The sequence below is a fragment of the Coregonus clupeaformis genome, chromosome 27 (genome assembly GCF_020615455.1).
Source record: "Coregonus clupeaformis isolate EN_2021a chromosome 27, ASM2061545v1, whole genome shotgun sequence".
NCBI lineage: Eukaryota > Metazoa > Chordata > Actinopteri > Salmoniformes > Salmonidae > Coregonus > Coregonus clupeaformis.
Window position 1 is genome coordinate 29,171,487 of NC_059218.1, and position 27,886 is coordinate 29,199,372.

At 43.1% G+C, this 27,886-nt stretch overlaps 1 protein-coding gene across 1 annotated transcript; it reads right to left on the bottom strand.

Annotated features, from left to right (window-relative positions):
- Nucleotides 1-7,383: 7,383 nt before the first annotated feature.
- Nucleotides 7,384-26,725, bottom strand: LOC121542213 (general transcription factor 3C polypeptide 5-like). The gene is made up of 11 exons (XM_045208282.1): nucleotides 26,619-26,725; nucleotides 25,993-26,113; nucleotides 17,261-17,358; nucleotides 16,779-16,974; nucleotides 15,920-16,042; nucleotides 14,496-14,512; nucleotides 11,738-11,817; nucleotides 11,523-11,603; nucleotides 11,292-11,377; nucleotides 11,097-11,167; nucleotides 7,384-7,634 (listed from the first exon to the last, which is right to left on the bottom strand). The coding sequence occupies exons 1-11, from the start codon at nucleotides 26,723-26,725 to the stop codon at nucleotides 7,475-7,477; spliced, it is 1,140 nt and encodes a 379-aa protein (XP_045064217.1). The 3' UTR covers nucleotides 7,384-7,474.
- Nucleotides 26,726-27,886: the final 1,161 nt, after the last annotated feature.

Below are 27,886 nucleotides of genomic sequence, written 5' to 3' on the forward strand. Positions count from 1 at the left end.
TAACAGGGGTCAATTGTAGAGTAACTTGGGGTAAAACATCACCCTACCCAAGTTACAATAACAGGTAGGCCTACATTATATTCACTGTGTTTATGCACGTTATTTGGGACCTTTTCCCCGCACTGCAAATTTTTTTTGCTGCTTATGCTGTCTGACAAGATCACTATTTTAGTATTTCTTCAAAGTAAAGAAGGCATACTTTTATGACGGCTGAATAACAACTATCAATCACTTAGATCATGTATTTTCAGGTAGAGATATAACGAAGCAACTGCTGTTTGCCCCCACACAGACCTGACAAGTAATTACGTTGTCTGACAAGCAATTACGTGTCTGCCCCCACACAGACCTGACAAGTAAGCGCACAATTAATTATGGTCATTGTAGTTAATTACCACGTTGTTTGCGCCAAACTATGTAGAATATTGTCCTGTTGAAAACTACAATTCCCTACTATATCGCACAGGTCGGGCTTGATCTGATTTATCTCTATAGAAACTGCACATTGAGCTCACAGAAAAAAAAATAACTAAATGGAATTCAAATAATTGAACCAATGACTGTCAATTAGTTGTTTAAAAAACAGAACCCCCCTGAAATGTCGGTTAATCGCTCAGCACTAGTGCTTCCATATTCCCTTAAAAGACCTACACTTGAAAAATTAGAAAAAAGCGGCAATATTACAGTAGCAACAACCTAGCCAGTAACACTTCTTCAAAATAGTCAGAATTAATCTAAGATAAATGAAGACATCTGTAATAAATGTTGAAGTTTTGCCAAGGAGGTTTTAGTCACACAATTTTACATTTAACTAAGATGTTCGGTGCAGTATTTCTGAAGTGAAAATATGTGCATGAAAACGAGTAGTTTCTCATTGAATTACAACAAACACTTCATTGACGAATCCTGTCCATAGTTCCCGCTCTTACTAGGAGTAGTACTGTTGATCAATCACCAACAAAGGGGCATAGACTTCAGCTACCAAACTTCGACTTGCCTCAAGAAAATTTTTTGTGTGCACGAACAGCCGAAAACAAACCTGCCGAAGATCAAAACTAACAAAACAGTCACTAAATTTCGCCATAATACAGTGAGGGGAAAAAGTATTTGATCCCCTGCAGATTTTGTACGTTTGCCCACTGACAAAGACATGATCAGTCTATAATTTTAATGGTAGGTTTATTAGAATAGTGAGAGACAGAATAACAAACAAAAAAATACAGAAAAACGCATGTCAAAAATGTTATAAATTGATTTGCATTTTAATGAGGGAAATAAGTATTTGTCCCCTCTGCAAAACATGACTTAGTACTTGGTGGCAAAACACTTGTTGGCAATCACAGAGGTCAGACGCTTCTTGTAGTTGGCCAACAGGTTTGCACACATCTCAGGAGGGATTTTGTCCCACTCCTCTTTGCAGATCTTCTCCAAGTCATTAAGGTTTCGAGGCTGACGTTTGGCAACTCGAACCTTTAGCTCCCTCCACAGATTTTCAATCAATCAATCAATTTTATTTTATATAGCCCTTCTTACATCAGCTAATATCTCGAAGTGCTGTACAGAAACCCAGCCTAAAACCCCAAACAGCTAGTAATGCAGGTGTAGAAGCACGGTGGCTAGGAAAAACTCCCTAGAAAGGCAAAACCTAGGAAGAAACCTAGAGAGGAACCAGGCTATGAGGGGTGGCCAGTCCTCTTCTGGCTGTGCCGGGTGGAGATTATAACAGAACCATGCCAAGATGTTCAAAAATGTTCATAAGTGACAAGCATGGTCAAATAATAATCAGGAATAAATCTCAGTTGGCTTTTCATAGCCGATCATTAGAGTTTAAAACAGCAGGTCTGGGACAGGTAGGGGTTCCATAACCGCAGGCAGAACAGTTTAAACTGGAATAGCAGCAAGGCCAGGCGGACTGGGGACAGCAAGGAGTCACCACGGCCGGTAGTCCCGACGTATGGTCCTAGGGCTCAGGTCTCTCAGTTGGCTTTTCATAGCCGATCATTTAGAGTTGAAAACAGCAGGTCTGGGACAGGTAGGGGTTTCGTAGCCGCAGGCAGAACAGTTGAAACTGGAATAGCAGCAAGGCCAGGCGGACTGGGGACAGCAAGGTGTCATCATGCCCGGTAGTCCTGACGTATGGTCCTAGGGCTCAGGTTCTCAGAGAGAAAGAGAGAACGAGAGAATTAGAGAGAGCATACTTAAATTCACACAGGACACTGGATAAGACAGGAGAAGTACTCCAGGTATAACCAACTAACCCCAGCCCCCGACACATAAACTACTGCAGCATAAATACTGGAGGCTGAGACAGGAGCGGTCCGGAGACACTGTGGCCCCATCCGAAGAAACCCCCGGACAGGGCCAAACAGGAAGGATATAACCCCACCCACTCCGCCAAAGCACAGCCCCCGCACCACTAGAGGGATATCCCCAACCACCAACTTACAATCCTGAGACAAGGCCGAGTATAGCCCACAGAGGTCTCCACCACAGCACAAACCAAGGGGGGAGGGCGCCAACCCAGACAGGAAGATCACGTCAGTAACTCAACCCACTCAAGTGACGCACCCCCCAGGGACGGCATGAAAGAGCACCAGCAGGCCAGTGACTCAGCCCCTGCAACAGGGTTAGAGGCAGAGAACCCCAGTGGAGAGGGGAACCGGCCCGGCAGAGACAGCAAGGGCTGTTCGTTGCTCCAGCCTTTCCGTTCACCTTCACACTCCTGGGCCAGACTACACTCAATCATATGACCTACTGAAGAGATAAGTCTTCAGTAAAGACTTAAAGGTTGAGACCGAGTCTGCGTCTCTCACATGGGTAGGCAGACTGTTCCATAAAAATGGAGATCTATAGGAGAAAGCCCTGCCTCCCGCTGTTTGCTTAGAAATTCTAGGGACAATTAGGAGGCCTGCGTCTTGTGACCGTAGCGTACGTATTGGTATGTACGGCAGGACCAACTCGGAAAGATAGGTAGGAGCAAGCCCATGTAACGCTTTATAGGTTAACAGTAAAACCTTGAAATCAGCCCTTGCCTTAACAGGAAGCCAGTGTAGGGAAGCTAGCACTGGAGTAATATGATCAAATTTCTTGGTTCTAGTCAGGATTCTAGCAGCCGTATTTAGCACTAACTGAAGTTTATTTAGTGCTTTATCCGGGTAGCCGGAAAATAGAGCATTGCAGTAGTCTAACCTAGAAGTAACAAATGCATGGATTAATTTTTCTGCATCATTTTTGGACAGAAAATTTCTGATTTTTGCAATGTTACGTAGATGGAAAAAAGCTGTCCTTGAAACAGTCTTGATATGTTCGTCAAAAGAGAGATCAGGGTCAAGAGTAACGCCTAGGTCCTTCACAGTTTTATTTGAGACGACTTTACAACCATCAAGATGAATTGTCAGATTTAACAGAAGATCTCTTTGTTTTTTGGGACCTAGAACAAGCATCTCTGTTTTGTCCGAGTTTAAAAGTAAAAAGTTTTCAGCCATCCACTTCCTTATGTCTGAAACACAGGCTTCTAGCGAGGGCAATTTTGGGGCTTCACCATGCTTCATTGAAATGTACAGCTGTGTGTCATCCGCATAGCAGTGAAAGTTAACATTATGTTTTCGAATAACATCCCCAAGAGGTAAAATATATAGTGAAAACAATAGTGGTCCTAAAACGGAACCTTGAGGAACACCGAAATGTACAGTTGATTTGTCGGAGGACAGACCATTCACAGAGACAAACTGATATCTTTCCGACAGGTAGGATCTAAACCAGGCCAGAACTTGTCCGTGTAGACCAATTTGGGTTTCCAGTCTCTCCAAAAGAATGTGGTGATCGATGGTGTCAAAGGCAGCACTAAGGTCTAGTAGCACGAGGACAGATGCAGAGCCTCGGTCTGACGCCATTAAAAGGTCATTTACCACCTTCACAAGTGCAGTCTCAGTGCTATGATGGGGTCTAAAACCAGACTGAAGCATTTCGTATACATTGTTTGTCTTCAGAAAGGCAGTGAGTTGCTGCGCAACAGCTTTTTCTAAAATTTTTGAGAGGAATGGAAGATTCGATATAGGCCGATAGTTTTTTATATTTTCCGGGTCAAGGTTTGGCTTTTTTCAAGAGAGGCTTTATCACTGCCACTTTTAGTGAGTTTGGTACACATCCGGTGGATAGAGAGCTGTTTATTATGTTCAACATAGGAGGGCCAAGCACAGGAAGCAGCTCCTTCAGCAGTTTAGTAGGAATAGGATCCAGTATGCAGCTTGAAGGTTTAGAGGCCATGATTATTTTCATCATTGTGTCAAGAGATATAGTACTAAAACACTTAAGTGTCTCTCCCGATCCCAGGCCCTCGCAGAGCTGTGCAGATCCAGGACAGCTAAGCCCTGGAGGAATACGCAGATTCAAAGAGGAGTCCGTAATTTGCTTTCTAATGGTCATGATCTTTTCCTCAAAGAAGTTCATGAATTTATCACTGCTGAAGTGAAAACCATCCTCTCTTGGGGAATGCTGCTTTTTAGTTAGCTTTGCAACAGTATCAAAAAGAAATTTTGGATTGTTCTTATTTTCCTCGATTAATTTGGAAAAGTAGGATGATCGAGCAGCAGTGAGGGCTCTTCGGTACTGCACGGTACTGTCTTTCCAAGCTAGTCGGAAGACTTCCAGTTTGGTGTGGCGCCATTTCCGTTCCAATTTCCTGGAAGCTTGCTTCAAAGCTCGGGTATTTTCTGTATACCAGGGAGCTAGTTTCTTATGACAAATGTCTTTCGTTTTTAGGGGTGCAACTGCATCTAGGGTATTGTGCAAGGTTAAATTGAGTTCCTCAGTTAAGTGGTTAACTGATTTTTGTCCTCTGACGTCCTTGGGTAGGCAGAAGGAGTCTGGAAGGGCATCAATGAATTTTTGTGTTGTCTGAGAATTTATAGCACGACTTTTGATGCTCCTTGGTTGGGGTCTGAGCAGATTATTTGTTGCGATTGCAAACGTAATAAAATGGTGGTCCGATAGTCCAGGATTTTGTGGAAAAACATTAAGATCTACAACATTTATTCCATGGGACAAAAATTTTTTCTATGGGATTAAGGTCTGGAGACTGACTAGGCCACTCCAGGACCTTAATGTGCCTCTTCTTGAGCCACTCCTTTATTGCCTTGGCCGTGTGTTTTGGGTCATTGTCATGCTGGAATACCCATCCACGACCCATTTTCAATGCCCTGGCTGAGGGAAGGAGGTTCTCACCCAAGATTTGATGGTACATGGCCCTGTCCATCGTCCCTTTGATGCGGTGAAGTTGTCCTGTCCCCTTAGCAGAAAAACATCCCCAAAGCATAATGTTTCCACCTCCATGTTTGACAGTGGGGATGGTGTTCTTGGGGTCATAGGCAGCATTCCTCCTCCTCCAAACACGGCGAGTTGAGTTGATGCCAAAGGGCATGTATATGTGCTTTCTTGAGTAGGGGGACCTTGCGGACGCTGCAGGATTTCAGTCCTTCACGGCGTAGTGTGTTACCAATTGTTTTCTTGGTGACTATGGTCCCAGCTGCCTTGAGATCCTTGACAAGATCCTCCCGTGTAGTTCTGGGCTGATTCCTCACCCTTCTCATGATCATTGCAGCTCCACGAGGTGAGATCTTGCATGGAGCCCCAGGCCGAGGGAGATTGACAGTTATTTTGTGTTTCTTCCATTTGCGAATAATCGCACCAACTGTTGTCACCTTCTCACCAAGCTGCTTGGCGATGGTCTTGTAGCCCATTCCAGGCTTGTGTAGGTCTACAATCTTGTCCCTGACATCATTGGAGAGCTCTTTGGTCTTGGCCATGGTGGAGAGTTTGGAATCTGATTGATTGATTTCTTCTGTGGACAGGTGTCTTTTATACAGGTAACAAGCTGACATTAGGAGCACTCCCTTTAAGAGTGTGCTCCTAATCTCAGATTGTTACCTGTATAAAAGACACCTGGGAGCCAGAAATCTTTCTGATTGAAAGGGGGTCAAATACTTATTTCCCTCATTAAAATGCAAATCAATTTATAACATTTTTGACATGCGCTTTTCTGGATTTTTGTTTTGTTATTCTGTCTCTCACTGTTCAAATAAACCTACCATTAAAATTATAGACTGATCATTTCTTTGTCAGTGGGCAAACGTACAAAATCAGCAGGGGATCAAATACTTTTTTCCCTCACTGTATATGTGCCAACTGTTTTGACTGGGAGGCATATGATATTTTCCGCTCTACCCAGACAGTTGGTAACAGAGAAACATAAACATGGGAGGGACGTTGTCATTGTAGCTTCCATGTTGGGCCCTGGTATATGATATGTTTATTTTCAACTGATTCAAGATGACCATTTCTACTAGTGTCTATAACCCTCAAGTTCAAATCTGGACCTTGAAGTCATTTTTTCATTAACCAGGGCCAGATGTAGACCTGGGATACCAGGTGGGGGCAATAATTATAAAGTAGAACTATAAGTGGTCTATAAGATGTTCGATCAGAGCCCATCACATTACTAAATATTTTGCATCTCATTTAACTCAATCTATGCAATTGATAGATTAGTTAGGTGTCAGAGAATATGCAGACAGGCAGCAAAACAAATGGCATCCTGGTGGATGGTATACAGGTATGTGACCTTGGGTGTGGGCAGTAGCATGCATGGTGACAGAGTTAGATAGTAGACATACACTATTTTTGGAGGTGTGTTGAAAGTGTTTCCTGTCACTTTTTCCATTGGTTATGGTTATGTGCACAGCCAGATAAACTCACCAACTGATAGCTATATTTTTCAGCAATATAAAAGCTGACAGTATTCCAACCAACCACATAAAATATGCACCCAAGTAGAACTTTAATATTATCAGAAACAAGTTAGATCGTTTTCCCAGACTTTCATTTCCTTAAAACCGGTCAAACTGATGTAAATTGTACATTTTGAACTGAAAATCTTTCCTCTGTTTTAGAGTTATTGCATTTTCTCCCCAATCACTTAACGTCCTCGCTCCGTGAGAGAAAAATAAATTAAAGAGAATCCTATCGATTTTACATTATTTGGGTGAGCAAGGCTTTATTTAGACGTCTAGGGCAGGGTTTCTAGGGCGGGGGGGGGACTGAGTTTGGGAAACCCTGGTCTAGGGCAACAAGAAATTATAGAAGAGAAGTTGCATCTATTTAAATATAGACAACTTGAGTAACAAAATTGCCTATCAAATGTCGGAAAAACTATGAAAAAAATATCTAAATTAGGCATTAAAACTATTTTTCCCAGCACCACATCTGAACATTAATAAACAGCAACTTGACATGTGGGAAGGACTGTAGTCATCACTTGTTGTGTACTGTAACAGTTTTATCCCCGACCAGGGGGTTCTCATTCAACTCTTATAATAGAACTGCACTTCAAGACACACTGAACACCTATTCACCATGAAGTCAAACTCTGTGGTTTGACTCCAGGCCAGGTCGATCATAGGTGAGTGCTGCGCCAGTGTTAGAGAGAGGTCTCACCTGGCCTCTTGGCACGGATAACCTGCTTGATCATGGAGGACATGATATCTCGGAGGTCATCAGAGGTGTGGGACAGACACCAGCCGTCCCTCTCGTCACACTCCTTCTCCTGGCCGTCGTTCCGACTGATCACGTTCCTTATGCTGAGCCAGGAGCAGGGTCATAACATTAGACACAAACAGATAACAACATGCAGAGATCTTTGCACTGCAATTCCAAACGAGATTGGCCCAAAGATACAGTGTCTTCAGAAAGTATTCACACCCCTTAACATTTTCCACATTTTGTTGTGTTATAGCCTGAATTTAAAATGGATTAAATAGAGATTTGTTTTTGTCACTGGCCTACACACAATCCCCCATAATGTCAAAGTGGAATTATGTTTTTCAATTTGTTTTCTAATTCATTAAAAAACGAAAAGCTGAAATGTCTTGAGTCAATAAGTATTCAACCCCTTTGTTATGGCAAGCCTAAAGAAGTTCAAGAGTAAAAATGTGCTTAGCTAGTCACATAATAAGTTGCATGGACTCACTCTCTGTGCAATAATAGTGTTTAACATGATTTTATTTATGACTGCCTCATCTCTGTGACCCACACATACCAGATACAATGCTATTTTACAGTAAACAAATTGACAACAGTCTTTCAGCACACTTATAGGGAAGGATATTCAACAAGCTCAGCACTTACACAAATGACTGATGATTGGCTGAGAGAAATTGATGATAAAAAGCGATTTTGTTAGACTTCAGTGCGGCTTTTGACATTATCGAGCATAGTCTGTTGCTGGAAAAACGTATGTATTATGGCTTTACACACCCTGCTATATTGTGAATAAAGAGCTACCTGTCTAACAGAATACAGAGGGTGTTCTTTAATGGAAGGCTCTCCAACAAAATCCACATAGAATCATTAATTCCCCAGGGCAGCAGTCTAGGCACCTTACTTTTTTTCAATCTTTACTAACGACATGCCACTGGCTTTGAGTAAAGCCAGTGTGTCTATGTATGCGGATGACTCAATACTATACACGTCAGCTACCACAGCGACTGGAATGACTGCAACACTTAACAAAGAGTTGCAGTTAGTTTCAGAATGGGTGGCAAGGAATAAAGTTAGTCCTAAATATTTCAAAAACTAAAAGCATTGTATTTGGGAGAAATCATTCACTAAACCCTAAACCTCAACTAAATCTTGTAATGAATAATGTGGAAATTGAGCAAGTTGAGCAAGTTGAGGAGACTAAACTGCTTGGAGTAACCAACTGTCATGGTCCAAACATATTGACACAACAGTAGCTAGGATGGGGAGAAGTCTGTCCATAATAAGGAGATTCTCTGCATTCTTAACAGCACTATCAACAAGGCAGGTCCTACAGGCCCTAGTTGTGTCGCACCTGGACTACTGTTCAGTTGTGTGGTCAGGTGCCACAAAAGGGACAATTGGCTCAGAACAGGGCAGCACGGCTGGCCCTTGGACATACACAGAGAGCTAACATTAATCAAATGCATGTCAATCTCTCCTGGATAAAAATGGAGAGATTGACTTCATCACTACTTGTATTTGTGAGAGGTATTGACATGTTGATTGCACCAAGCTGTCTGTTTGAACTACTGGCACACAGCTCGGACACCCATGCATACCCCACAAGACATGCCACCAGAGGTCTCTTCACAGTCCCCAAGTCCAGAACAGACTATGGGAGGTGCACAGAGCCATGACTACATGGAACTCTATTTCACATCAAGTAACTCGTGCAAGCAGTAAAATTTGATTTAAAAAAACAGATAAAAATACACCTTATGGAACAGCAGGGACCGTGAAGAGACACAAACACAGGCACATGCATACACACACATGATAACATACGCATTATACACACACACGTACACATGGATTTTGTGTTCTAGATATGTGGTAGGGACCTGAGGGCACACACTTAATATGTTGTGAAATTTGTTGTGAATGTATTGTAACATTTTAAAAAATGTATAACTGCCTTAATTTTGCTGGACCCCAGGAAGAGTAGCTGCTGCCTTGGCAGCAGCTAATGGGGATCCATAATAAATACAAATACAAATACACACAATTATCTGTAAGGTCCCTCAGTCGAGCAGTGAATTTCAAACACAGAGACCAGGGAGGTTTTCCAATGCCTCGCAAAAGAAGGGCACCTATTGGTAGATGGGTAAAAAAAAAAAAAAACACTGGAGTTGCTTACCAAGAAGAATGTGAATGGTGTGGCCGAGTTACAATTTTGACTTAAATCTACTTCAAAATCTATGACAAGACCTGAAAATTGTTGTCTAGCAATGATCAGCAACCAATTTGACAGAGCTTGAAGAATTTTGAAAATAATAAATGGGCAGATGTTGCACAATCCAGGTGTGGAAAGCACTTAGAGACTTGCCCAGAAAGACACAGCTGTGATCAATGCCAAATATGCTTTACAAAGTATTGACTCAGGGGTGAGAATGCTAATGTAAATGAGATAATTCTGCATTTAATTTTCAATAAATTTGCTAAAAATCCAACAAACTTTTTGGGGACTTTGTCATTATGGAGTATTGTATGTAAATAGTGAGAAATATAATACATGTAATTATTTTTGAATTCAGGCTGTAATAAAACAAAATCTGGAATAAGTCAAGGGGTATGAATACTTTCTGACGGCACTCTAGTTATGATGTTTTGAATCTTTCTGAAATGAAATCCATAAAAAGGTCCCTTGGGGAAGGATGTTTGGCATACCTTTGAAGTCTGTATCCAAAATCATTACTGAGAAATAATTGATTAAAGTTAGGCAATGTTTCACATTTTGGCCTTAACACACGCCTTCTTTTAGACACTACAACAATGAGTCTGTAGAAGCTTTATATGCTACAAAGCCATTCTTGGTGTCATTTGAAACCTTACTGTGTGATCTGACCCATTTTATTTATTTAAATTATAGGCCAATCACAGCCCTCCTTTAGGATCGCACATTCAGTGAGTCACCAGCAGAGGGAGTTCATTTGAATCCATTTTCCCATTCAATGTGTTGGTGTTGCTCATAAAATGTATCATAACTTAAAAAGTAGCAGATAGCCCACTCTGGAAATGTGATGTAGTTGTAGAGTATATTGTCTAAAACAATATGCCAAATACTGAAAATCACAAAGGGTACTTTTAAGAAATGTACGTTTATATTTTTTATGATCCATAAATTAATGTATAGACATTGTATTCTTAATCTCAGCACTACTCATATTTCAGAGCACACAATACTGTTTCAAATGACACTAACACTGGCTTTGTAGCATCTACAGACTCACCATTGTAATGTCTTAAAGAAGACCTGGTAAGGCCAAAATGTTAAACATAATTATTTTGGATACAGATTTCAAAGTTATGCCAAACAACCTGGGTGCAAAATGTTAAAATTGTCCCAACTTTAATTATTTATTTCTCAATAATTATTTTGGATACAGATTTCAAAAGGTATACCGAACACCCTTCCACCAAAGGACCTTTCTATGGATTTTATTTCAGGAAGATCCAAAACATTATGAATATCTTTGGGCCAATGTCGTATGGAATCGCCCATATACTACGTTGGATCTTACCTCTCCAATTCCCGATCACAGAGCTGGTAGAACTGCCTGTGGGTCCCATCTCGGAATATGTACGATGACTCCTGGACAAACAGGAGACAGGGTAGAGGGGGGTTGCATGTGAGGTCTTATTACTGTGTCATTCTTGTAAGTACAGTATAACATGTAGAGAGTGAGTAAGTAGTGGGGAAGTCAATAGTCTCTTACCTTGAGCTGGTAACTGGTTATATTAGCACTAAGTCCACCAGCAGGGCCCTCAGGGGCTAAATATGTCACATTAGCAGCCTGGGGCACTGATCAATAAAGAGGAACATTAGCGAGACAATCATCACCAATACACATGCACACAAACACACACGCACACACACACAGACCTAGTCACACACATACCCCAGACCTAGTCACACACATACCCCAGACCTATGCCCAGTTGCTCACCTGCTTTGTTAACTGTGATTAGCAGGGTATAGTTGAACGTGCTCCTCTTGGCCTTCACTGGCATGTCATTTATAGTATATCCTAAAGACAGTCACAGGGGGGAAAACACAGTCTCATAAAACAATGCATGATGACTGGATTAACAAAGGGTGTAGGATTAAATTGTCCCTCCAGATTAGTTTGAATCAAACCTCCACCCTGCCCCCACTCCTCACCGTGCTTGGTACTGCAGCGGATCCTGAAGTCCAGCACCTGGTATTTCTTGGCCTCTGGTGTCTTGCAGGGGTCGTAGTTTCGATGGAAATTGTATAGCATATACAGTACATATATGGACGAGCAATGACAGAGCGGCACGGACTAAGATACAGTAGAATATTATAGAAGACAGTATATACATATGAGATCAGTAATGCAAGATATGTAAACATTATTAAAGTGACTAGTGTTCCATTTCTTAAAGTGGCCAGTGATTTCAATAGGCAGCAGCAGCCTCTAATGTGCTAGTGATGGCTATTTAACAGTCTGATGGCCTTGAGATAGAATACGTTTTTCAGTCTCTTGGTCCCAGCTTTGATGCACCTGTACTGACCTCGCCTTCTGGATGATAGCGGGGTGAACAGGCAGTGGCTCGGGTGGTTGATGTCCTTGATGATCTTTTTGGCCTTCCTGTGACATCGGGTGATGTACGTGTCCTGGAGGGCAGGTAGTTTGCCCCCGGTAATGCGTTCGGCAGACCGCACCACCCTCTGGAGAGCCCTACGGTTGCGGGCGGTGCAGTTGCTGTACCAGGTGGTGATACAGCCCGACAGGATGCTCTCAATTGTGCATTGTAAAAGTTTGTGAGGGTTTTAGTTGCCAAGCCACATTTCTTCAGCCTCCTGAGGTTGAAGATGCTATGTTGCGCCTTCTTCACCACACTGTCTGTGTGGGTGGACCATTTCAGTTTGTCAGTGATGTTTACGCCAAGGAACCTGAAGCTTACTACCTTCTCCACTGCGGTCCCGTCGATGTGGATAGGGGGGTGCACCCTCTGCTGTTTCCTGAAGTCCACGATCATCTTTGTTTAGTTGACGTTGAGTGAGAGGTTATTTTCCTGGCACCACACTCCCAGAGCCCTCACGTCCTCCCTGTAGGCTGTCTCGTCATTGTTGGTAATCAAGCCTACTACTGTTGTGTCGTCTGCAAACTTGATGATTGAGTTGGAGGCGTGCTTGGCCACGCAGTCATGGCTGAACAGGGAGTAAAGGAGGGAGCTGAGCACCCACCCTTGTGGGGCCCCAGTGTTGAGGATCAGCGAAGTGGAAGTGTTGTTTCCTACCTTCACCACCTGGGGGCGGCCCGTCAGGAAGTCCAGGACCCAGTTGCACAGGGCGGGGTTCAGACCCAGGGCCTCAAGCTTAATGATGAGCTTGGAGGGTATTATGGTGTTGAATGCTGAGCTATAGTCAATGAAGATCATTCTTACATAGGTATTCCTCTTGTCCAGATGGGATAGGGCAGTGTGCAGTTTGATGGTGATTGCATCGTCTGTGGATCTATTGGGGCGGTAAGTAAATTGAAGTGGGTCTAGGGTGACAGGTAAGGTAGAGGTGATATGATCCTTGACTAGTCTCTCAAAGCACTTCACGGGGCGATAGTCATTTAGTTCAGTTACCATTGCTTTCTTGGGTACAGGAACAATGGTGGCCATCTTGAAGCATGTGGGGACAGCAGACTGGGATAGGGAGAGATTGAATATGTCCGTAAACACACCAGCCAGCTGGTGTGTGCATGCTCTGAGGACGCGGCTAGGGATGCCGTCTGGGCCGGCAGCCTTGCGGGGGTTAACATGCTTAAATGTCTTACTCACTTCGGCCACAGAGAAGGAGAGCCCACAGTCCTTGGTAGTGGGCCGGGTCGGTGGCACTGTGTTATCCTGTGTACACCTGTCAGCTACACCCATTGCTGACAGGTGTATAAAATTGAGCACACACCCATGCAATCTCCATAGACAAACATTGACATTAGAATGGTCTTATTTAAGAGCTCAGTGACTTTCAACATTGCACCATCATAGGATGCCACCTTTCCAACTAGTCAGTTAATCGAATGTCTGCCCTGGTAGAGCTGACCCAGTCAACTATAAATGCTGTTATTGTGAAGTGGAAATGTCTAGGAGCAACAATGGCTTAGCCGCCAAGTGGTAGGCCACACAAGCTCACAGAACGGGACCGCCAAGATCGTCTGTCCTAGGTTGCAACACTCACTACCGAGTTCCAAACTGTCTCTGGAAGCAACGTCAGCACAAGAACTGTTCGTCGGGAGCTTCATGAAATGGGTTTCCATGGCCAAGAAGCCGCACACAAGCCTACGATCACCATGCACAAAGCCAGGAGAACGCTACCTGCCCGAATGCATATTGCCAACTGTAAGGTTTGGTGGAAGATGAATAATGGTCTGGGGCTGTTTTTCATGGTTCGGGCTAGGCCCCTTAGTTCCAGTGAAGGGAAATCTTAACGTTACAGCAGATAATGACATTCTAGATGATTCTGTGTTTCCAACTTTGTGGCAACAGTTTGGGGAAGGCCCTTCCTGTTTCAGCATAACAATGCGAGGTCCATACAGACATGGTTTGTCGAGATCGGTGTGGACGAACTTGACTGGCCTGCACAGAGCCCTGACCTCAACCCCATCGAACATCTTTGGGATGAATTGGAACGCCGACTGCGAGCCAGGCCCAATCGCCCAACATCAGTGCCCAACCTCACTAATGCTCTTGTGGCTGAATGGAAGCAAGTCCCCGCAGCAATGTTCAAACATCTAGTGGAAAGCCTTCCCAGAAGAGCGGAGGCTGTTATAGCAGCAAAGGGGAGACCAACTCCATATTACATTTACATTTTAGTCATTTAGCAGACGCTCTTAACCAGAGCGACTTACAGGAGCAATTAGGGTTAAGTGCCTTGCTCAAGGGCACATTAACGTCATTTAGCAGACGCTCTTAGCCAGAGCGACTCACAAATTGGTGCGTTCACCCTATAGCCAGTGGGGTAACCACTTTACAATTTGGGGGGGGGGGGGAATACTTTAGCCTATCCCAGGTATTCCTTAAAGAGGTGGGGTTTCAAATGTCTCCGGAAGGTGGTGAGTGACTCCGCTGTCCTGGCGTCATGAGGGAGCTTGTTCCACCATTGGGGTGCCAGAGCAGCGAACAGTTTTGACTGGGCTGAGCGGGAGCTGTGCTTCCGCAGAGGAAGGGGAGCCAGCAGGCCAGAGGTGGATGAACGCAATGTCCTCGTTTGGGTGTAGGGACTGATCAGAGCCTGAAGGTACAGGGGTGCCGTTCCCCTCACTGCTCCAAAGGCAAGCACCATGGTCTTGTAGCGGATGCGAGCTTCAATTGGAAGCCAGTGGAGTGTGCGGAGGAGGGGGGTGACGTGAGAGAACTTGGGAAGGTTGAACACCAGACGGGCTGCGGCATTCTGGATGAGTTGTAGGGGTTTAATGGCACAGGCAGGGAGCCCAGCCAACAGCGAGTTGCAGTAGTCCAGACGGGAGATGACAAGTGCCTGGACCAGGACCTGCGCCGCTTCCTGTGTAAGGCAGGGTCGCACTCTCCGAATGTTGTAGAGCATGAACCTGCAGGAGCGGGTCACCGCCTTGATGTTGGCGGAGAACGACAGGGTGTTGTCCAGGGTCACGCCTAGGCTCTTCGCACTCTGGGAGGAGGACACAGCGGAGTTGTCTACCGTGATGGCGAGATCATGGAACGGGCAGTCCTTCCCCGGGAGGAAGAGCAGCTCCGTCTTGCCAGGGTTCAGCTTGAGGTGGTGATCCGTCATCCATACTGATATGTCTGCCAGACATGCAGAGATGCGATTCGCCACCTGGTTATCAGAAGGGGGAAAGGAGAAGATTAGTTGTGTATCGTCAGCGTAGCAATGATAGGAAAGGCCATGTGAGGATATGACAGAGCCAAGTGACTTGGTGTATAGGGAGAAAAGGAGAGGGCCCATGATTTTGGAATGAGATGTTCGATGAGCAGGTGTCCACATACCTTTGGTCATGTAATGTATATCGATCAAATAGATGTTCATGTTTGCGTCTTCTTTCTCTCTCTCACCAACATCCATTTCTACTTCTCTCAAGAGGTTAATTTAAATTCAAGTGAATTGAATAAGACATGGCATGTAAATGGAGAGATGCCCTATTTCCCTTCATTGACCCCGGACTGGTTTAGGACTCCTCCCCATATAGATTAGTTAGGTCTCAGAGAATATGCAGACTGCCAAACAATTGGCATCCTGGTGAATGGTATACAGGTATGTGACCTTGAGCTTGGGCTGTAGTATCCATGGTGACAGTTAGAAAGCAGACATACGCTATTTTTGGAGGTGTTTCCTGTTGCTTTTTCCATTGACTGGTCTAGGTCTCCTCACCATATAGTAGGCCACGATAGGGAGCAGCAGCTTCAGTTTATCAGGGTGGATGTCCAGGTTGGCCTTGACCGCGTACCCGGACCAGATGGGCCGGCTCTCAAACATCTACACACAGTGTGGTTTGGGAAAAGATAACACAGATGGGATATCAAAGCAATGTACGTAACATTTCCCATGTGTACATTTTCCATATCACAAGTCTCAACAACAGCTTCTCTTTTACTTCTTTGTATTTCTCCCAAAGCGCCTTTAGGAGAGAGAAATCAGACTACATGATTCAAAACAGAAAGAATCCAATACATTTCAGGAGATCAGAAAAATACCTAATTGAGCAACAAATTTTTCCTATGGGCAAACAAATACCGTAGGAACATCCACTGTACATGGTGATATAAAACATATAGGGTAGGTGGGCAGGTAATGTCAGTGATGTAGTGGTAAAATAATTAGGTGGGTAAACTTTGATTGTCGGTAACGCTCCCTATATTTTCAATGCATTTTTCCGCAAAAGGTTTGTAAACTGCTAGGCACTGGGTAACGTCATCAAGGACTGAGAGTGTCCATTGTAATTCTCTCTAAATTAGAGGGATCAAATACAAACTAGCCTATAGGCTAACACTCAAGTAAATGTTTCGGTCTTGAAATAGCATTAGGATAAAAAAAAACAAAGGCTCAAACTGAAACAAAAGCTATGTTCCTATGCATATGTGATTAACAATAGTAAAAATAGTTTAAAAACGTGAAAACATCACCCCGCTTTGTGTGAATTCCTGCAGTCTTCACAATGGCTTGTGAATAAAATAACAGAGTAACAACCTCAGAAGCCCAATGCAAAGTATACTGACCTCATTTGTTCCTCTGCCTTTATGTCACTGGGGTGAACACACACTCTCTTCCAGTTGACCTTGGCAGCCTCCAGGGGCTCCGTGGGGATGTTCTGGTCGTCAAAGTTGAGGAAGATGGCGTTGTGAGGCCGACGAGGTCGACTCAAACCATTTCGATTATCCCTGGAGTCTATCGGGGGACAATAGCCTTCTCTGCACAGAAGATACAAGACCACAATGGTTTAGCTAATAACCCCTATGGGTTGGCCAATGGCCACATCTATTAGCACCTGCATCTTTATAACTAAATAAGGGGCTTCTTGTCTTGCTCCTGTTGTTGAACATACCATTGTGTAAAGTTGTTGGGAATTCTTACGCATTATTGCTGACACATTATATGTTGACTTCCATTGGAATATTTGTTTCTGAGCTGAACACACTACCTCTGATGAGGGTGAAAATGTGCTGCTCCCACTCCTGCCCCAGTGCCCCTGCTTACTTGTGTTGGATTTCAGGTCGGTAGTTATAGTCCACAGCACTGTCCAGGCGAGAGAAGATGGGTGGAGGAAGGAAGAGGGGCACCGGCTGCTCAAAGAACTAGTAGATCAATAATCCATTGTCATTACCATGATGGACCATAAGATGCTCAAAAGCCTTTTTCCCATTAACGAGCAGGCATAAGATGGGCATCTTATGGTCTGCCATGGTAAAGACAATGGATTATTGATATAGTAGTGGCACACGTCACAAAATGTTTACTGTCCATATTTACTGTTTTAAACATGAATTATGTTCCTTCAAAGTTCAGCTGTCATAACATGGGCATCTTATGGTCAACAATGGTAATGATTGATTATTGATGGACTAGTGTAAAAAATTTTTTAAATACATTTTTACTGTTTTAGCTATGAATTATGTTCCCTCAAAGTTCACTTTAATAGGGGGAAAAAAACCTTTTCCCATCCTTGAGCTGGCATAACATGGGTATCTTATGGTCTGCCATGGTAATGACAATGGATTATCGATTAGCTAGTGGCACACGTCACAAAATGCTTCAAATATTTTTTTCTTGAATTATGTTCCCTCAGAGTTCACTGTAATAGGAAGAAACATTGTTTTTCCCCATTTTAGAGCTGGTACAATATGGTCATATTATGGTCTGCCATGGCAATGACAATGGATTTGTGATCTACCTCTCCCACACATCTCACAAATGTCTACCAGACATTTGGACAGTGACATTTCTTAGATAAGGCTCATTAAAGTTCACTTTAATAGTAATAACTAGATAAAAATAAAGAATGTGGAGATAGTAAAATGTCGTTATTTTTTTATTCTTATTGGTGTCCTTTAGTAGGGGTTTCTTTGCAGCAATTCGACCATGAAGGCCTGATTCACACAGTCTCCTCTGAACAGTTGATGTTGAGATGTGTCTGTTACTTGAACTCTGTGAATCATTTCTTTGGGCTGTAATTTCTGAGGTGCAGTTAACTCTAATGAACTTATCCTCTACAGCAGAGGTAACTCTGGGTCTTCCTTTCCTGTGGCGGTCCTCATGAGAGCCAGTTTCATCATAGCGTTTTTGTGACTGCACTTAAAGAAACTTTCAAAGTTCTTGGCATTTTCTGGATTGACTGACCTTCATGTCTTAAAGTAATGATGGACTGTTGTTTCTCTTTGCTTATTTGAGCTGTTCTTGCCATAATATGGACTTGGTATTTTACCAAATAGGGCTATCTTCTGTATAACACCCCTACCTTGACACAACACAACTGATTGGCTCAAACACATTAAGAAGGAAAAACATTTCACAAATGAACTTTTAACAAACCACACCTGTTAATTGAAATGCATTCCAGGTGACTACCTCATGAAGCTGGTTGAGAGAAAGCCAAGAGTGTTATCAAGGCAAAGGGTGGCTACTTTGAAGAATCTCAAATATAAAATACAGTTGAAGTCGGACGTTTACATACACTTAGGTTGGAGTCATTAAAAGATGGTCATGGGCTAACTTCAGACGGGGCTGGACATGCGCTGGCTTGAGCAGGGGGACCTTGCGTGCGCTGCAGGATTTTAATCCATGATGGTGTAGTGTTTTACTAATGGTTTTCTTTGAGACTGTGGTCCCAGCTCTCTTCAGGTCATTGACCAGGTCCTGCCGTGTAGTTCTGGGCTGATCACTCACCTTCCTCATGATCATTGATGCCCCACAAGGTGAGATCTTGCATGGAGCCCCAGACCGAGGGTGATTGACCGTCATCTTGAACTTCTTCCATTTTCTAATAATTGCGCCAACAGTTGTTGCCTTCTCACCAAGCTGCTTGCCTATTGTCCTGTAGCCCATCCCAGCCTTGTGCAGGTCTACAATTTTATCCCTGATGTCCTTACACAGCTCTCTGGTCTTGTCCATTGTGGAGAGGTTGGAGTCTGTTTGATTGAGTGTGTGGACAGGTGTCTTTCATACAGGTAACAAGTTCAAACAGGTGCAGTTAATACAGGTAATGAGTGGAGAACAGGAGGGCTTCTTAAAGAAAAACTAACAGGTCTGTGAGAGCCGGAATTCTTACTGGTTGGTAGGTGATCAAATACTTATGTCATGCAATGAAATGCAAAATAATTACTTAAAAATCATACAATGTGATTTTCTGGATTTTTGTTTTAGATTCCGTCTCTCACAGTTGAAGTGTACCTATGACAAAAATTACAGACCTCTACATGCTTTGTAAGTAGGAAAACATGCAAAATCGGCAGTGTATCAAATACTTGTTCTCCCCACTGTACATTAAGTTGACTGTGCCTTTAAACAGCTTAGGAAATTCCAGAAAATGATGTCATGGCTTTAGAAGCTTCTGATAGGCTAATTGACATCATTTGAGTGAATTGGAGGTGTACCTGTGGATGTATTTCAAGGCCTACCTTCAAACCCAGTGCCTTTTTGCTTGACATCATGGTAAAATCAAAAGAAATCAGCCAAGACCTCAGAAAAATAATTGTAGACCTCCACAAGTCTGGTTCATCCTTGGGAAAAATTTCCAAACGCCTGAAGGTACCACGTTCATCTGTACAAACAATAGTACGCAAGTATAAACACCATGGGCCCATGCAGCCGTCATACCGCTCAGGAAGGAGACGCGTTCTGTCTCCTAGAGATGAACGTACTTTGGTGCGAAAAGTGCAAATCAATCCCAGAACAACAGCAAAGGGACTTGTGAAGATGCTGGAGGAAACAGGTACAAAAGTATCTATATCCACAGTAAAACGAGTCCTATATCGACATAACCTGAAAGGCCGCTCAGCGAGGAAGAAGCCACTGCTCCAAAACCGCCATAAAAAAGCCAGACTATGGTTTGCAACTGCACATGGGAACAAATATCGTACTTTTTGAACTGTTTGGCCATAATGACCATCGTTATGTTTGGAGGAAATAGGGGGAACTTGCAAGCCGAAGAACACCATCCCAACCGTGAAGAACGGGGGTGGCAGCATCATGCTGTGGGGGTGCTTTGCTGCAGGAGGGACTGGTGCACTTCATAAAATAGATGGCATCATGAGGAAGGAAAATGATATGGATATATTGAAGTAACATCTCAAGACATCAGTCAGGAAGTTAAAGCTTGGTCGCAAATGGGTCTTCCAAATGGACAATATCCCAAGCACACTTCCAAAGTTGTGGCAAAATGGCTTAAGGACAACAAAGTCAAGGTATTGGAGTGGCCATCACAAAGCACTGACCTCAATCCTACAGAAAATGTGTGGGCAGAACTGAAAAAGCGTGTGCGAGCAAGGACGCCTACAGACCTGACTCAGTTACACCAGCTCTGTCAGGAGGAATGGGCCAAAATTCACCCAACTTATTGTGGGAAGCTTGTGGAAGGCTACCCAAAACGTTTGACACAAGTTAAACAATTTAAAGGCAATGCTACCAAATACTAATTGAGTGTATGTAAACTTCTGACCCACTGGGAACGTGATGAAAGATATAAAAGCTGAAATAAATCATTCTCTCTACTATTATTCTGACATTTCACATTCTTAAAATAAAGTGGTGATCCTAACTGACCTAAGACAGGGATTTTTTACTAGGATTAAAATGTCAGGTGTATGTAAACGTCCGACTTCAACTGTATATTTTCATTTGTTTAACACTTTTTTGGTTACTACATGATTCCACGTGTTATTTCATAATTTTGATGTCTTCACTATTATTCTGCAATGTAGAACATTTCAAAAATAAAGAACCCTGGAATAAGTAGGTGTGTCCAAACTTTTGACTGGTACTGTTTATATATATATATATATATATATATATTTATATATATAATAGCCTCCTAATATTGTACAATATGTCTTGCTTCATTGGCCCTGGCTAGTGTTTGTTTGAATTGAAGACCAGATTGATCTGTTTGTCAGGGTCAGAGTAGCCACTCATTTCAGTCATTTGTGTGGTATTTCAAAAATATCTGTCCCTGGTGGGCTCACTTGACCACAGTAAAAAAATGCTACTGATTTAATAGTTTCTAGGCTTGTCGTCAGGTGTGGCATACAGTGAGGGAAAAAAGTATTTGATCCACTGCTGATTTTGGATGTTTGCCCACTGACAAAGACATGATCAGTCTATAATTTTAATGGTAGGTTTATTTGAACAGTGAGAGACAGAATAACAACAAAGAAATTCAGAAAAACACATGTCAAAAATGTTATAAATTGATTTGCATTTTAATGAGGGAAATAAGTATTTGACCCCTCTGCAAAACATGACTTAGTACTTGGTGGCAAAACCCTTGTTGGCAATCAAAGAGGTCAGACGTTTCTTGTAGTTGGGCACCAGGTTTGCACACATCTCAGGAGGGATTTTGTCCCACTCCTCTTTGCAGATCTTCTCCAAGTCATTAAGGTTTAGAGGCTGACGTTTGGCAACTCGAACCTTCAGCTCCCTCCACTGATATTCTATGGGATTAAGGTCTGGAGACTGGCTAGGCCACTCCAGGACCTTAATGTGCTTCTTCTTGAGCCACTCCTTTGTTGCCTTGGCTGTGTGTTTTGGGTCATTGTCATGCCGGAATACCCATCCACGACCCATTTTCAATGCCCTGGCTGAGGGAAGGAGGTTCTCACCCAAGATTTGATGGTACATGGCCCCGTCCATCGTCCCTTTGATGCGGTGAAGTTGTCCTGTCCACCCCCAAAGAAAAACACCCCCAAAGCATAATGTTTCCACCTCTATGTTTGACGGTGGGGGTTGTGTTCTTGGGGTCATAGGCAGCATTCCTCCTCCTCCAAACACGGCAAGTTGAGTTGATGCCAAAGAGCTTGATTTTGGTCTCATCTGACCACAACACTTTCACCCAGTTCTCCTCTGAATCATTCAGGTGTTCATTGGCAAACTTCAGACGGGCCTGTATATGTGCTTTCTTGAGTAGGGGGACCTTGCGGGCACTGCAGGATTTCAGTCCTTCACGGCGTAGTGTGTTACCAATTGTTTTCTTGGTGACTATGGTCCCAGCTGCCTTGAGATCATTGACAAGATCCTCCTGTGTAGTTCTGGGCTGATTCCTCACCGTTCTCATGATCATTGCAACTCCACGAGGTGAGATCTTGCATGGAGCCCCAGGCCGAGGGAGATTGACAGTTATTTTGTGTTTCTTCCATTTGCAAATAATCGCACCAACTGTTGTCACCTTCTCACGAAGCTGCTTGGCGATGGTCTTGTAGCCCATTCCAGCCTTGTGTAGGTCTAAAATCTTGTCCCTGACATCCTTGGAGAGCTCTTTGGTCTTGGCCATGGTGGAGAGTTTGGAATCTGATTGATTGATTGCTTCTGTGGACAGGTGTCTTTTATACAGGTAACAAAGCTGAGATTAGGAGCACTCCCTTTAAGAGTGTGCTCCTAATCTCAGCTCGTTACCTGTATAAAAGACACCTGGGAGCCAGAAATCTTTCTTATTGAGGGAGTCAAATACTTATTTCCCTCATTCAAATGCAAATCAATTTATAACATTTTTGACATGCGTTTTTCTGGATTTTTTTGTTGTTATTCTGTCTCTCACTGTTCAAATAAACCTACCATTAAAATGATAGACGGATCATTTCTTTGTCAGTGGGCAAATGTACAAAATCAGCAGGGGATCAAATACTTTTTTCCCCTCACTGTACATGTTCTGTAGGTCGTGAGGCAGAGTGCCTTGGAAATGAGCTGCTACACTTGGAAGATGGGCCACGCCTCTAACAGGTGAGAAGTCAAGCTTGGGATGAGTGCAACACAATCTTCTTTACACTACAGCTTTTACTTTCTGCTTTCATCTCCCCTTTCTATACCCAGCATTGGTGGGTGCTTCTTATTGACAAATGGATCTGAACTGTGACGTGCGAGTGGTTGTCTGAAGTAGGCTATAAAGATGCCACTGGTAAAGTTCCTGTCCAATAGGTGGTGCTTTTCTCAGTTTCTAGGCTCAGGTTCTACCTGATCTTTCATCCCAAAAAATGTCAACCTGCTGCTGGTGACTGTGAGCTACTCATCTAATCTCTTGATTGAAATACAGGTAACTGCAAAAATAATGGCAGAGATTTATGCGACACCATTCATTTGGCATTTTGTTGATGGAAAACTGTTTCAGGCGCCGCTCCAGAATCTTCCATAAGTATTCAATTGGGTTGAGATTTGGTGATTAACTCTCACACACACGTTAAACCTCCTACGGTCCATTGAGACCACTCGTTCAAAGTCACTGAGCTCTCTTCTAGCCATGGTAGCCAAAATAAAAGGCAACTGGGCATTGTTACACATGACCCTAAGCATGACGGGATGTTAATTGCTTAATTTACTCAGGAACCACAACTGTTTGGAAGCACCTGCTCAAGAGTATCCTTTATTTTGGCAGTTACCTGTAGATTTCCTCAGTAAAGCGTCAGCGATCTCTGGTGGCAAAAATAACTATTGCAACTAATCAGAGAAAAACAACTCCAATGTAAATTCTGATGATACAACTTGGATGAATAGGTCTACCGCAACATACTGTGTCTTTCACCATCAGGCTTTGATAAAAATGCATATTAATTGGTAGGAGTTCATAATGTCCATATAAGATCATTTCTTGATAAATACAAACAATACCTTTCACTGGTGGACAGAGGGGTATAATACCAAGCAGGATCAATGAGTTAGCCAGCTAACGTGCCTAAATATACGTTTTATTCTTTTGGAAGATAAGCTTGAAATGGGCGTGGTCTAATTGACTCAACCACCAAAAACACATATCTACGTTTAGATTTCTTATTGAACCAGAAAATCTGGTTGTCTATCAAAGTTAGCTGGCTAACTCATTGATCCTGCTTTGTGGTATACCCCTATGGACATTATTACAAACAGAAAACAGGGTAGGCTTCTTAATTGCATTCATTTAATTTGTCAATGAAGAAAAAATGGTTACAATCAGAAATGCATCTGGTGATACTGGTAGCCTTGCATTTGTGACATAAGACCAATCTGTATACAGTTGAAGTCGGATGTTTACATACACTTAGGTTGGAGTCATTAAAACTTGTTTTTCAACCACTCCACATATTTCTTGTTAACAAACTATAGTTTTGGCAAGTCGGTTAGGACATCTACCTTGTGCATGACACAAGTAATTCTTCCAACAGTTGTTTACAGACTGATTATTTCACTTATAATTCACTGTATCACAATTCCAGTGGGTCAGAAGTTTACATAAACTAAGTTGACGTTGCCTTTAAACAGCTTGGGAAATTCCAGAAAATTATGTCATGGCTTTAGAAGCTTCTCATAGGCTAATTGACATCATTTGAGTCAATTGGAGGTGTACCTGTGGATGTATTTCAAGACCTACCTTCAAACTCAGTGCCTTTTTGCTTGACATCATGGGAAAATCAAAAGAAATCCGCCAAGACCTCAGAAAACAAATTGTAGACCTCAACAGATCTGGTTCATCCTTGGGAGCAATTTCCAAACACCAGAAGGTACCACTTTCATCTATACAAACAATAGTACGCAAGTATAAACACCATGGGCCCATGCAGCCGTCATACCGCTCAGGAAGGAGACGCATTCTGTCTCCTAGAGATGAATGTACTTTGGTGCGAAAGGTACAAATCAATCCCAGAACAACAGCAAAGGACCTTGTGAAGATGCTGGAGGAAACAGGTACAAAAGTATCTATATCCACAGTAAAACTAGTCCTATATCGACATATCCTGAAAGGCCGCTCAGCAAGGAAGAAGCCAATGCGCCAAAACCGCCATAAAAAAGCCAGACTACGGTTTGCAACTGCACATGGGGACAAAGATTGTACTTTTTGGAGAAATGACCTTTGGTCTGATGAAACAAAAATAGAGCTGTTTGGCCATAATGACCATCGTTATGTTTGGAGGAAAAAGGGGGTTGCTTGCAAGCCGAAGAACACCATCCCAACAGTGAAGCACAGGGGTGGCAGCATCATGCTGTGGGAGTGCTTTGCTGCAGGAGGGACTGGTGCACTTCACAAAATAGATGGCATCATGAGGAAGGAAAATTATGTGGATATATTGAAGCAACATCTCAAGACATCAGTCAGGAAGTTAAAGCTTGGTCGCAAATGGGTCTTCTAAATGGACAATGACCCCAAGCATACTTCCAAAGTTGTGGCAAAATGGCTTAAGGACAACAAAGTCAAGGTATTGGAGTGGCCATCACAAAGCACTGACCTCAATCCTACAGAAAATGTGTGGGCAGAACTGAAAAAGCGTGTGCGAGCAAGGACGCCTACAAACCTGACTCAGTTACACCAGCTCTGTCAGGAGGAATGGGCCAAAATTCACCCAACTTATTGTGGGAAGCTTGTGGAAGGCTACCCAAAACGTTTGACACAAGTTAAACAATTTAAAGGCAATGCTACCAAATACTAATTGAGTGTATGTAAACTTCTGACCCAATGGGAACGTGATGAAAGATATAAAAGCTGAAATAAATCATTCTCTCTACTATTATTCTGACATTTCACATTCTTAAAATAAAGTGGTGATCCTAACTGACCTAAGACAGGGAATTTTTACTAGGATTAAAATGTCAGGAATTGTGAAAAACTGAGTCTAAATGTATTTGGCTAAGGTGTACGTAAACTTCCGACTTCAACTGTAGCTGTAAATGATGCATCAGGGAGTCTGTGCTCAGTGAGAGCTACCACAGACGGAGGGCAGGCTGGGCAAGATGTTAGACCACCAGTTCACAAAGCGCACCCTCATCTTCTCATGGACGTAGTTCCTGTTCATGTCAGCATTGATCTCCAGGTATTTTTGCCCAGAGGTGGTGTATGCAGGCCAGGTCACAGGCACCTTAGACTCCCCCTTGTTGGGGTCTCTGTGGCGGGAAAGGGGTTGATGGTAAGAAAAGTATAATGGTGAGAACATTCCATTTATTATAGTTTTCGTGAGGATAACATCACGGAAAGGCGCTGCATGGTCAATACGACGTCTTCATTGGCCGTTCAGCATTTACGGTGATACGGCCTCTTTAGAAGTCAGGGCATTCATAATACTTGCGCTTCGCGGTGCAGCATAGAACTGTTAAGTAGAGCTGTTGTGAAGGAAGTTGTCAAGGAAGTGAGTTTGTGTTTATACAGGACCTCTCAGCCTCACATACCGTCAACCAATAATGTCAATGCGGAGCTATTCTGAGCCCTCCTCACCAGCGATGCGGTACAGAGCTCAATTTGGCCTCTGCATGCCTCCGGAGACACCGCAATTGCGTCACACCCTCCATACGCACCTCCAACCATATTTACAGATCAATCATAAATTGGCTTTTATACAGTAATCACACCCAGTGTGGGAGATACATTATTGCATTGCAGCTAATTTTTTACCCGGTCCTGGCGAAGTTGGTCCAGTAGGCAATAAAGTATCTGGAGATGTCGCGGTGGCTGGGCCAGTATGCCAGGGGCGTGGTGAAGGGCTTGCCGAACACATACATCATCATCAGCATTGACAGCCTCCATCCAGCTGGGATAAGGTTGGACTATCCCGGCCATGAGGCTGGTTTCCGAAAACAGGTAGGAGTAGGTGTGTGCAGATCTGGGGTAGGGCAAGGAGGGGAGGAATGATTAGATATCAGATATGTAATGCTAGGATGGGAAACAAACTGGGTGAGAAAGGCTGTGCTACAGTAACAATGAGGGAGACTTACTGGGCATTAGAGGCGTGCAGGTAGAACGCAACCTGGGTAGGAACTAGGAAGATGTAGTCAGTTTCGATCATAACAACGGTCTTCTTCATTGTGTTCTGGCTAGGCTTGTCTCCCCAGTCGGCCGTGTACTCTGCAAAAGCGTTGTTGGTAGCGGCCTCTCCCTTCTTAATCAAAGAACCCAGGAGCAGTTTCACGTCTGACCTGCAGTGAGAAAGAGAAAGAGAGATATTTTAGGGTGTCCACCCACTATGCCCAGAGAGGGTGAAAACACACATTTCTGATGAAATTTCACGAAGACAAATATGATAATTCATGTTCTGAATTGTTTAGTGGCGTCTTTCTCTAACATTTCATTAACAGTATATCCATGAAGTCAGATTTCGTAACCTTATACAGCCGATAACAAACTCCGAGCTCTGTTGGCAGCGCGGTGCAGCTTTCTCGCAGAAACTTTTGAGGATTTTAGTTGTTGTAGTGGTAGTCTTCAAAGTTTTTCCGCGGGTTGCAAAAAGCTAAATTAGCATGACACGAGCTGAATGTAAAAGGCTTTGAAAATAAAAAGCTTTGGTACGCTCAGTGCTCTGTTGACATTTCACAGAGATATGCTTATTTTTGTGAGAAATCTTCAAAAAAAAAGAACAGCAATTTCGCATTAATATGAAAAGCGTACACTAAAATATGAAAAAATACAGGTCATGTCTCAAAATCAATATCTATCTTACCTCTATATTGTTTAATGTCCTGTGGATTTGAGAAGAAAGATGGCGAGTTCAACGGGAAAGTGAGCCTGTCAGGTAGCCTTCGTTCCTGCACAGCATCCAGCTTAGCTGATGCGATGCTGTGCCATTTTCCTTATTTTTGACTTTTGATTTAGATTAATTTTGGCCATCATACAAGGGTAAAAAATGTCAATGACTTTTGAACGGATATTGGTAGAGACATGAGGTT